We start from the raw sequence: 12,750 nt of genomic DNA, 5'->3' as shown, positions 1-12,750 counted from the left end.
ATCCTTTGATCTCTTTTTGAATGTTTCTGTGGATGATACCTCAGCAGTCTTTAGTCTTGATTAAAAAGCAGACCAAACGCCCATTGACTTCTTTAGAAGTTTAGGCCAGGGTTGAATTTGATCCACGAACATCTTCTAAATGGGATTATCATCACTTTTTAGACCCTGATTTATTCTAAAACTACAGTAGTGCTAACAGGTGCCATTATGCTGTTCCCTCTCATCTGCTGCGTTCTCCCTCCCCATTGTAGCACTTCCATTACCTACAAAAACAGAAACCTGCTCTAACATGCTAATTCTGGGTTCCAATAGTTGGCACGATATAGACTGTCTCATTCAGTGTGTTTACAGATGTAACACCTAGGTTATGACTTCACATGTGGATGAGAGTGCTGCACAAGAGTAAGGAAAGTTGTCATACTGGTGTGTTGCTTTATGTGAAATGAGTTTTGTGTTCTCAGTCCGATACCCAAAGAAGAGGTGACAGTATCAGAAAACACACCGCAAAGGCAGCATAGTTAGGCATTAAACAGAGAGGCCAAGAGTTGAATGGGCATGGAGACAACAGTACTGTCTCTCCCTAAAAGCAATATCCCTAGACAAAGGCTGAAGAACAGTGATGTGGGGAAGTCTACATTGCCACTGCACGTGGGGGTATCTGTTCTACGGGGACTTTTAGTGTCCAGAGCTGCCTTTCAGGAACCTTTCATTAGCACTACTCTCACTTGGTGCAACACAAAACAAAAATACATGAAGTCTGCTAAAGTAATGCAGGGTAATTTAGGCCTACAGAAAAACAACTTACCATGTGCTTCACAGCAGATGCAATCTGGGAGAAAATTAATTTACTTTCCATTTCTGCTAACTTTCCCTCTGTGCTGATTTTAACAAAGAGTTCCCCACCTCCTGCATACTCCATCATAAGGTGCAGTTTTGACAATGTTTCCACCACTTCGTAAAGTCTGATAATGTTTGGGTGGTGCAGTTTCTCCATGCTGGAAATTTCACGGGACAGTAAGCGTTGAGTCTTCTGGTCCAACTTGGTCTTGTCCAAAATCTTAATTGCTACTTTTTCTGGAGAGTAAAATGTATTGGAATGTATTAGTACAACAAATATTTATATCGACACTCTTACTTTAAAACAATGCTCATTTAACTGAAAACTTTTTAAAATCTCAATTCTTTGAGTGATTGCTCACATAAACTCCAGTTAGGGGTGTGTGCGCTGCACGCACAGTCGTCAAAAAGTTTTCCCTTAGCAGTGGAGCCCCCTGGAGTGGTGCCTGCATGGCACTGAATATATGCCCCTGCTGACCCGGCTCCTCCTCAGTTCATTCTTACCACTAGTGACAGTTGTTGGAACTGTGGTCGCTTGCCTAGCAAGTGCTTCCCTTAGTGTAATTTCTGATCATTGTAGTTTAGTTCTTAGTTAGTAGTAATAGTTAGTATATAGTGATAAGGGTTGGGGAATGGGTTTTTTTTCCCCAATCCCTAACCCTTCCCTCTCTGGGCTCTGGGGCATGCCACGAGCCCAAGGGTTCAAACCCTGCGGAGCCTGCAGCAAATCTATGTCAACGAGTGACCCTCATCACTCGTGTCTGAAGTGTCTGGAGGAGGTGCACCAAACGGACAAGTGCAAAATCTCTAGAGCTTTCCACCCCAGGACGAAAAAGGAGTGAGACTTCTGACTGAAACAATTGCTGATGGAATCCGTTCTTCATCCCCAGCCTGCCGTTGATCGTCAGGACCCGGCACCGAGCGTGTCCATACAGAGTGCCTTGCATGACATGGTGCCGAATAAGGACTCTAGTCTAAGAAACCCTCAGCACCGGTGCTCCTCGGCACTGCAAGCTTCAGCCCGGCACCACTCCCATTAACTAGTGCTGCACAAGTGGCATAGGAAGACCAACAGGGGGCGCTCCCCATGCCAAAGACAGCAGGACTGGCAGTGCATCCCACGAAGGAGCATTTAGTGCCCAAACATCAGGAGTTGGTGCCATTGACTTCGGTTCCCCTGAGGGGACTGTCGAGTCTGGTGTCCAGCGACTCCCCAGAGCAGTGCCAGGTGGAGGAACTAGAGCTGCCCTCCACACCGGACACTTTTGAAGCTGCCAGAGATCTCATTGCCATGATCGCACCCCAGCCCCTGGCAGTCAGGGATGAGCCTCCAGTGCCGCATCATCCAGCACTGTCTAGAGGCAAGCCAGTCATGCTGAGGAGATCACCATCGCCGGTCCGGCACCATTCGCCCCGGCGCCGCTCCCGATCATGGTTGCCAAAACACTGTTATCTGGCACTAGGTTCCAGGCTTGGCTCCCCGGCACCAGTGGGGCGATGCTCCCCTTCCCCAGCACCGTTAGAGGAGCTCATGGATTCCCAGCAAGGGTACCTCGGCACCGTTCCCCTGCATCGTTGGTTCCCAGCGCAATAACCTTTGGCGCCACCGTGGTCGTCACGGTTGAGATGGGTCTCATCCGACTCTGACGGGGACTCCTTCTGTTCCTGCCACAGTAGGCACAGATTGGACCAGCAACGGAGGGAGACACCGATGGCATGGCATCCCCAGTGGCAGCCTCCAACACAATGGCCTTTTTGGACCCCCTGGGCTTACCATCAGGCCCAGGGTTTCAAGACGATGTCAACAAAAGCCCCACCGCCTGTCCAGGTCGCAGTTGCATGTGTTGTGCAGCAGGTCTTGCAGATGTTACTTTTCTGTGTGCACAGGATGATGCCTATTTTCAAAGGCCTTTAGGGAGAGAGTCATAGAAGTTAAGGCCAGAAAGGACCACGAGTTTGCCTAGTCTGACCTCCTGTTTAATCACAGGCCACCAGCACTACCTGGCACCCACACACCAAACCCAACAACTGAAATTAGACCAAGGAATTACAGTCCTCCATCCTATTATGAGCCACAAACTATTAGAGACACATTCAAGCAAGTTGTAAGTGAACCCTGTTGCTAATGTAGCCAAGGTCTGGGTGCATACAACCTTTGGATACATGTGGAGTGCACTGATTTAGAAAAGGGGATTCAGTTTGCCAGGCTGTGTCTGCACTGCTCTACTTCCACTTTCCTCCTCCCAGTTCTGGCAGGCCTGAGAAAGATGGTATTTAGTAGACAAGAGCGCATCAGTGTCGTGTTGTGCAAGGCTGGGGGGCAGAAAGGAAACAGTGCCCCTCTGCAGCCTATCCTCAGCTGTGACTCCAATTCCTAGCCTGGACTAGGGGCTGAGACTTCTGCACAATCCCAACATAGGGGTTTGTGTCCACTGGATCTATGTAACCCTGCCCCTAAATGTCCTGTCCACAATGGTGAATTCAGAACAGGCCCTGGGCCCACCTTTGCTACATTCAGAGGTGCTGAGGCCCTCTGTGTGTCCCCTCTCTAGCTGCCAACATCCAGTAGAGCAGAACTACCATAGTCCGCTACAGTGGAGGCCTACTACAGTCCTTACGTTCTTCGGTGAATGTCACCCAAGTATCAGTTATGCCCCAGGTTTTAATATGTTTTCTTGGAACAATATCCTCTGCTGTGCATTGCAAAATCAAACCTCACCAGCCCCCCACACTGCAATGTGGGTGGGGATCATTAGCATTTATACTGCAGTATTCACTTCTGGTGGAACCGTGCCACCATGCTATGACTTCCAAATCAACAGCTGCATGAAAACTTGGACTAGGGGCTATTACGCAGTCACACTCAGGAGTCATTTATTGGCTGAGATACAAAAAAATGCTAAACTGCATCAGTATTTAAATTAAAAATTATGGAAGTATATACAAAGAACAGGTGTTAACAATGTTCATTGTCGTTTTCTAGTCTTTCTAATAAATAAAGATTAGAGACCACAATCAGTGGATACTGATTTCTGCTATGTGACAGAGGTAAGAATCTTTTGAAACACTGATCTGTATCAGGTGCCTGGTGCAGGGAAACAAAGACAAATTTCTCACCATGATTCCTGAATGTCACAACTTTAGTATAAAACCTATGACACACGCATGTAAATTTCAATTAGGATTCAATCAATGTTCATAAAAAAAAGTTCACTCTACCATTGTCTGAAAACAAGGGGAAGCGACACCACTTTCCCTCTCTAAGACTTCCCATTTTTCCCTGTGCCCTTTTATCCCTTTCTCCTCTTTTTGATCCTCATTTCCATCTCTTTCTCATGGCCCTGCCCTTTCCTTCCTGCATTCCCTCTCCAGCCACTCCAAGAGATGTTTTAAAGCCCCCAAGCCCTTCCCTCTCTCTGACCTTTTCTTCTTCTCTTTGCTATACATATATAGAATACATACATATTCTAAAGGTTTGCAAACCCTCCATCTTTCCCCATGCATGAGGTTTTTGTTCTATTTTCTTTCACTGGTACCAGAAGAGCTATCTGCTACATGTGACCCATGATATGTTGCTTGATTTGATTGTTTGCTTTTTAGGGGAAGCAGTATCTTATCATTGAGCAACATCTCCTTTAATATCAATCACGCAGCAATAAAGGGAATACCAAGGAAAGGAAGGAGCAGGGAGGACACCAGAGTCAGAGGTTGGTCTGGGCCCGCATGTATGTTACTGAATCCTGGAGAGAGATCACGTTGGCCTATGAATAGGGCTTGCTGAAAATTTTCCACTGAACTTTTGTATTGATGGAAAATTGGGGGTTCAAATAAACAAATTTTTTTGTGGGAAATCTGCTTTCCTTAAAACATGTTGGGTTTTTTTCACCACAAAGCTGATTTTTTTTGGCTCTCTTTGGCTGACAATGTTCATTCTTTAATTTTCAATCCTATAGGGGGGGTTACAAATTTTGATGAAATGTCAACATTTTCCAGGGGGGAGGAGCATTTTTCAAGTAACTCTACTTATGAGCTCATGTGTTCTCATAAATTAAGTAGTCAGATCAGGTTAGTATTTGGATGAGAGACCAACACAAAAACACTTACATGCTTCAAGAAGGGGTGTTAGTAATTCCACCTGCTGAACCAATGTGCCATCATGGTGTTAGGTGGCACTGGCTTATAAAAATTCTTACGATCTTTTTGTAAGAGTCCTGGTGTTACCCTGATGTCCAGGTCAAATTCTAATTATATTCTGCCTCTTGAAATTCCACTCATTATTAAAATTGGAAATAATGTTAGTCTTCACCAACTGTTAAAAAATCCTAAAAGGTTCTTTTGCTCAGCTAGGACAACAAAAAAAGATCATTTGGCGTTCATAAGCCAAGCAAGTGTGGAGGTATGGGAAGCCAAAATAAAACCACCCCCCAAAAGAGAAAATGATGTTTTTCAAAAGTTAAGACAGAAAATATTCAAAACGCTGTGGGGCTTAGTCTTCTTTCACTTTACAACTGTGTAACTGCAGCAACTTGAGTGAGTTTATGTCTGAATTACACTAGTGTGAGAGAGGAATCAGGCACTTCAGCTTTAAAACGCCTTTTCTGTTGTTTTTTTTAACCAGTGTTCTCAGTAAACGTGTATCCTGTAATGAGATATGGCACATGCAATGTGCAGAGGGATGTTACTTCTTTTTTTTAAAGTCATAAGAGAGGCTGAAAAATCAGTTTATAATAAGAAGCAAACTTCAATCTTAACTGCTATAATAGAATATCAGTCACTATAGTATCTGAACACTTATATTGGTCATGAAAAACAATATACTGTAAGCTTTGCATATGGCAGTATTTCTGTTGATTTAATTGTTGCCCAGTAAAATGCCAAAGTAATCAGGATTCTCTAGACTAGGATTTTTAAATTGCATTTTTGTGAGTGTAATGTATAATTATATTTCCTCACTGGGGACAGGATGGATCAGGCAATTAATAATAGGATAAGGAGCCTTTCACATCTAGATCACCAAGCTGAAACCTGCCAAGGCTGTTATTAACTATAAGTTAACACTGGATAACTGGTGTGTTGCTTACGTGAAATGATTTGGTGATTTCTGGCTGATTCAGACTGGGCAGGTGTCCACATCACTGAACCACCACCAGTACCACAGCTGGACTGCTCAGCAAAAAAGGACTTAATGGGGCAGTGGGGGGAAGCTTGCCCTGCCCTGGCTCATGTTGCATGTACTTGTTCTGTGCACTTAAAAGAAATTCCTCATATGTTGGGCTAAAATTGCAGTATCTTTTAGAAGCATCAACTTAACTAATTATTACAGTTTTGAGATCTGGATGGTTTTATGCATTTTAAATTACTAGGAAACATAAATGATGCAAAATGTTGAGGTTTCTTAACCTGTACAGTGACAAATCTGTATCTGTTAGACTGATATTTCACCCACACATATTAAAATGTTTAACTGAAGTTAAAGCATGTTGCAATAATAGCAATATTTGAGACAAAGGTGGTTTTTTCAGATTTCTTTATTAACACACACATCCGCACCTCCCCTCCCCCACCAAACTAATGGCCTGCTCATGCTACCATTGAAGTAACTAGGGGCTTCTAGATGTAGAAAATTGTGATACTTCTGTTACCTTAGGATCCATCTTGCTAAGTGCTGAGTTCCTACATACAGGATTTGGAGCTATTATGAAGATTCAAGGTTTTAACTTTTGACCTAACTCAAAATTTAAGAAGATTAACTATTAGAAAATTAATTGACTGGGGCTAAAGTTGCACTTAAAGTACATCCTGGCTTCTTTGTTGCTTTGCAAAGTGATTCCTTCATGCCTATTCTAAGCTTTGTTTCAGATATTTACATCAGCAGCAAAGATTAGATGCTGTCTGATACCACAGACAAGCTTAAAGTAACCTTATCTTACAAAAGTGGCAGATTTAATTTCCATAATGATCCATTTTTTCAAATTCTGCATAGTCCTCAAAAGAGGGTGTGAGAAGAGGAGTGACTGGGGGAATAAGGGGTGAATAAGACTCTTTAAATAGTAATTGGGCCAACAACAAAGTTAAATGATGCTATAGCTCAGTGATTAGGCCACTGAGCAATGATGGGGGAAAACCAAGTTCAAACCCCTGCTCTAATTGATACGAAGTGGAACAGCTACAGTAGGAAAGAATGAGAGAACCACACCCCACTAACCTGGTGGTTTGGGTATTTAGCGGAGAGGTGGCAGAGCTGGGTTCAAGTTGCTGCTCCCCAGCAAGGGTCTGAACATGGGTCTCCCCTATGCTGAGTGAGTGCTCTGAGTAGTGGGCTATTGCATTCAAGGAAGGCACCACCTCCTTGGTTTTGTGAGAAAGGACTGATCGGGTTTAGCCTAACTTTAGGAGAGGGTTTCCAGCATGAATCCCAAATCGAGGGAGATTTCCGTGGTGGGGCTTAGGCCCCCGTCCCTCTCCACAGTATGTCTTATTGATTAGCTTAGATGGCTCCCTGCTCAATATGCTGGCTTTTGTGAATCCCATTTATAGGCACCTAACTCTCCCTATGCATTGTATAGGGAGCTGGGCAACAAACTCAGGGCTGTGGATTCCATTAGGCACAGGGCATCTAAAAGTTAGGTGTTGCAATGCTGAGTCTAAGCCCCTTTAGGGATTCAGCCCTGAGGGAGTTTAGGTGCCTACAGAGAGTAGCAGCAGCTGAGTGGTGGTTTTGTGAATGCCAGTGGTGCCTGAAGTGGCAGTTAGGTGCCTAACCCCCCCTTGTCAATTTAGCCCTAAGATTCTAGCCTCTTGTACCAACCTGATCATATGATAACATACATTGTTGAGGCAGGTGCAAAATACCAAAGGGGTTAGTCACCCTTGTGAATGGACAATGGACAAAACAAAGAGCGATAAGCAGAAAGAGACTGTGATGGATCCCTAGCAAGTATCATTGATTTTGCTGGTGTTTGCATCCCAACCAGTTAGGCTTTTAACAAGCTTGTCTCTGGGGTGTTTCCACCGCCCATTTCCAGTGCAGTAGCTGTCCATGCTCCAGCTATTGCTGTAATTCCTGCTTTTTCCACTGAAGCCGCTTGAAGCCACAATGATTACCTAGTGGATTGAGGACTGGAGAATGTAAAGTTATAACCTGGACAGAACTAACTTTAATACTCAACTAGTGAAAACAAAGGTACTTAGGCCCTTATGTCCCATATTTAGGCTCTACTGTGCGCCACAAAATTCTTGCTTGGCTGCCACCAAACAAAGTAGGTGCTTACAGCAAAAATAGGTGCTCGCTGCCCATACATACTGCTACCGTACTCCAGGCAGCTGGATGCCTGTCTCCATCTGAAACCCAGAGTGATCCACAAAGCCCAGGGAGATAGACATTTGTCTACCTTACTCACATGTGGGGCCCAATCCAGTAAGTGTGCTCGGAAGCCACCTACCAGTTCATGTACCTATTGCTAAGTAGGACTATACCAATGAACTGCTCCTGCTACTTCGTGCTACTCTGGTGATGGAAAGCAGCCATGCTTACATACGTATCATCAGTACATTGTGACCCCCATTTCTTCACCGCAGTGAACACGTTGTATAAATAAATGGATAACCTGGTTAAACTTAAAAAGAAAAGGAGGACTTGTGGTACCTTAGAGACTAACAAATTTATTTGAGCATAAGCTTTTGTGAGCTCACGAAAGCTTATGCTCAAATAGATTTATTAGTCTCTAAGGTGCCACAAGTCCTCCTTTTCTTTTTGCGGATACAGACTAACACGGCTGCTACTCTGAAACCTGGTTAAACTTAGTACAGCAGCAGCTTTGTGTCACTGGAATAGCATAAAAAAGCAGGATTTGTTTACAGATTAATCTGGCCCCTACTGCTCATTCTGAGTGACTGTTTTAGATCTACATTAACAGGGAGTTATGTGCTCTTTGATGAACCACAATGAAGACATTTTATTCAGTGCATAGGTGCTGACTCTGTGGGTGTTCCAGGGCTGGAGCACCCATGGAAAAAAAATTAGTGAGTGCTTAGGACCCCCCAGGGCCTCTGCCGCTCAACTTCTCCCAGTGCCTCCCACCCTCCACGATCAGCTGTTCTGTGGTGTGCAGGAGGCACTGGGGGGGGAGAGGAGCGGGGATGGGGTGCGCTTGGAGGAGGGGGCAGAATTGGGCGGGAAGAGGAGGGGATGGGGACTGGGGGAAAGGGGTTGGGTGGGGGTGGGGCCTGGGGCAGAGTGGAGCGGGTGGGGGGGGGAGGAGTTGAGCACCCCTGGGGCCTTGAGGAAGCCATTGCCTGTGTCTCAAGGTGTAGGCTCTTTGAGACAAAGACCATACCTTCCTCTATGTTCAGCATTGCAACAAGCACAATCATAGAAAGGTAGGACTGGAAGGGACCTCGACAGGTCATCTTGTCCAGTCCCCTGCTCTGAGATAGGACTAAGTATTAGCTAGATCATCGCTGACAAGTTTGTCCAACCTGTTCTTTGAAACCTCCTTTGATGGAGCTTCCACAGCTTAACTACCCTTACAGTTAGGAAGTTTTTCCTAATGTCTAACCTAAAATCGCCCTTGTGGCAATTTAAGCCCATTGCTTTGTGTCCTGTCCTCAGTGGCTAAGGAGAACAATTAGGTGCGCGTGCGCTGAATGCACGGGCGTCAGAAAGTTTTCCCTTAGTAGCTCCCGGCGCTTCCTCAGTTCCTTCTTGCCAGCGACTCTGACAGAGGGGTAGGAGGGTGGGTGGGTATTAGAATAGATACGAGCAACACATCTCAAAGAACAACAGTTACGAGAAGGTGAGTAACTGTTTTTTCTTCTTTGAGTGATTGTTCATTTCGATTCCAATTAGGTGACTCCTAAGGTCTACCTAGGCGGTGGGGTCGGAGTTATGGAGTCACTGACTGGAGCACCGCTCTACTGAATGCTGCATCATCTCTGGCATGCTGGATGATGGCATAATAAGAAGTGAACGTATGCACTGAGGACCAAGTTGCTGCCCTACAGATTTCTTGTATCGGGAACTGGGCCAGGAACACTGATGACAAGGCTTGTGCCCTTGTGGAGTGTGCCGTAAGTGCCGGGGCCGGTATCTTGGCCAGTTCGTAGCACATGATCCAGGATGCGATCCACGAAGATATTCTTTGAGAAGAGCCCAGGAGACCTTTCGTCCGGTCTGCCACCACTATGAACAGCTGGTTCAATTTCCTGAACGGCTTAGTGAGCTCAATGTAGAAGGCTAGCGCCTGCCAAACATCCAGAAAGTGCAGCCTCTGCTCTTGGCTACTGGCATGAGGCTTAGGATAAAAAACAGGCAGGAATATGTGACACAACCTTAGGAAGAAAGGCCGGGTGAGGCCTGAGTTGTACCTTATCCCTGTGGAAAACCGTATAAGGTGGGTCGGAGATAAGGGCGAGCAGGAAGGCTACTTTCCATGACAGGTAGAGAAGGAAGTAAGTCGCCAGTGGTTCAAACGGGGGCCCCATTAATTTGGAGAGGACCAAGTTAAGGTCCCACGTCCAGATGCTCCTGGGTGGAAAGCCGAGATAGCTGCAAGATGTATCTTTATGGATGACACTGCCAAGCTTTGCTGTTTCAGGTGCAGAAGGTATTCTAGGATGAAGGTATACACACCTGAAGTGGGGATGTACAATGCTGGTCACACCAGCAAGTAAACCTGTTCCACTTTGCCAGATATGTGGCTCTAGTGGAGGGTTTCCTGCTGCCGAGGAGGATCTCCCTTACCTGTTTAGAGCACAGAAGCTCCATGGGGTTCAGCCATGAAGCTTCCAGGCCGTGAGGCGGAGGAACTGGAGGGATAGCTCAGTGGTTTGAGCATTGGCCTGCTAAACCCAGGGTTGTGAGTTCAATACTTGAGGGTGCCATTTAGGGATCTGGGGCAAAAATTGGGTATTGATCCTGCTTTGAGCATGGGGTTGGACTAGATGATCTCCTGAGGTCTCTTCCAACCCTGATATTCTATGATTCTATGAGGTCGGGGTGATGAAGACAACCGTGGTCCTGTGTGATCAGGTTGGGGAGGAGTGGCAAGGATCAGGAGCGTGGTGTATCAGTGTTGTCAAGGCCACGCTGGTGCCAGCAGAATTATCTCTGCCCCATCTCAGGGGACCTTGAGTGGGCCCTTGCACATGAGAGGGATCAGGGGAAAGGCATACAACAGGTGGTTCCCCCCCACAAGGTAGCAGGAATGCATCCGTGATTGAGCTGGGGCTGTGTTTCTGGAAGGAGCAGAACATTGGGCACTTTCTGTTGCTCCGGGTGAAGAACAGATCGACCTGGGGAAACCCCCACCTTTGGAAGATGGAATGTATGATGTATAAGTAGGGATGTATAAGTAGGGGCATAGCGAGCAGATCGAGGGACGTGATCGTTCCCCTCTATTCGACATTGGTGAGGCCTCATCTGGAGTACTGTGTCCAGTTTTGGGCCCCACACTACAAGAAGGATGTGGATAAATTGGAGAGAGTCCAGCGAAGGGCAACAAAAATGATTAGGGGTCTAGAACACATGACTTATGAGGAGAGGCTGAGAGAGCTGGGATTGTTTAGTCTGCAGAAGAGAAGAATGAGGGGGGATTTGATAGCTGCTTTCAACTACCTGAAAGGGGGTTCCAAAGAGGGTAGCTCTAGACTGTTCTCAATGGTAGCAGATGACAGAACGAGGAGTAATGGTCTCAAGTTGCAGTGGGGGAGGTTTAGATTGGATCTTAGGAAAAACTTTTTCACTAAGAGGGTGGTGAAACACTGGAATGCGTTACCTAGGGAGGTGGTAGAATCTCCTTCCTTAGAGGTTTTTAAGGTCAGGCTTGACAAAGCCCTGGCTGGGATGATTTAACTGGGAATTGGTCCTGCTTCGAGCAGGGGGTTGGACTAGATGACCTTCTGGGGTCCCTTCCAACCCTGATATTCTATGATTCTATGATTCTATGACATCTGGTCGGATGGATCACTCGTGATTTGTGGAACAATCTGCTGAGGTGACTACTAAGTTCAGGCTGTCGCATCTGGGATGATAGGGCGAAGTGAGCCACAGTTGGAGTGGTCTGAGCCTCAGTCTGGCATGCCGGATCCCATAAGTGCAGGCTGCCATGTGGCTGAGGACCCTGGGGAGAGGCACAACCCCTCCAAGTGCGCCAAGGAATTCAGGGGTATGTGCACACAGAACCACCCTTTAATGAGCTTTATTGTGTGATGTGGGGGCAGGCCCAAGGCTTCATTCTATCTGTGGTGGTTGGAAGCCAAGGGATGCAGCCTGTGCAAGCCCTGGAACACAGAGACTGCAATTTTCCTTGAATCTGGCACAGGAGGTGCTAGATAGGGAAATGATCCTTCCCCTGTTCAAAGGAAAGGGATAATCTAGTCCTAAGCATTTACCTGTGTCCCTGCCTATAAATACATGTTGCCACAACTGTATAGGTATGTAGGACTCACACAGTGCCTTTCATTCCAAAGAACCCTGCACCATATATATACACAGCACCACCACAATCATAACGTGTTGCAAATAGCATCGCCTACCTTTGGTTAGAGAATGAATTCCAAGCTTCACTTGTGAGAAATTTCCACTCCCTATTTCCCCTCTGACTCGATAGAATCCAATCCTCTTCCCCAGAGTTAATTCCTTCACCACCTTTTCATCCTGGGACATATCCTGGGTTAGCTTCTCCAACGGGGTCAGCCTGCGCTTCCTGCCCTCCTCATCTTCTCCATAGCACTCAGCCCGCCCATAGTCCTCTCCGCTGTCCTCACGATTCCACCTGGTATATCGGTGGTTTCCAAGACCTCCGCCATTCATATAGCTTGTTGTCATAGTCCACAGAGTGATCACATTTCCATTTGGTTTAGCAAGCTGTTCCAGTGGAATACAATCCTGGACATAACAGAATTGTGATAACC

The 12,750-nt window shown here is 46.1% G+C and overlaps 1 protein-coding gene across 1 annotated transcript in view; it reads right to left on the bottom strand.

The window, feature by feature from the left end:
- Positions 1 to 12,750, bottom strand: part of NIM1K (NIM1 serine/threonine protein kinase) — a 14,183-nt gene extending 1,433 nt beyond the window's left edge. The window contains exons 1-2 of the mRNA XM_073343874.2: positions 12,373 to 12,750; positions 806 to 1,074 (exon numbers count right to left, since the gene is read on the bottom strand). Of these exons, the coding sequence (XP_073199975.2) occupies positions 806 to 1,074; positions 12,373 to 12,664 (561 nt within the window). The 5' untranslated portion in view covers positions 12,665 to 12,750. The remainder of the gene's footprint in view (positions 1 to 805; positions 1,075 to 12,372) is intronic.

This window comes from Lepidochelys kempii, chromosome 5 (assembly GCF_965140285.1).
Source record: "Lepidochelys kempii isolate rLepKem1 chromosome 5, rLepKem1.hap1, whole genome shotgun sequence".
In the NCBI taxonomy this organism is placed as follows: Eukaryota; Metazoa; Chordata; order Testudines; family Cheloniidae; genus Lepidochelys; species Lepidochelys kempii.
This window is presented reverse-complemented; position numbering and strand designations above follow the sequence as displayed.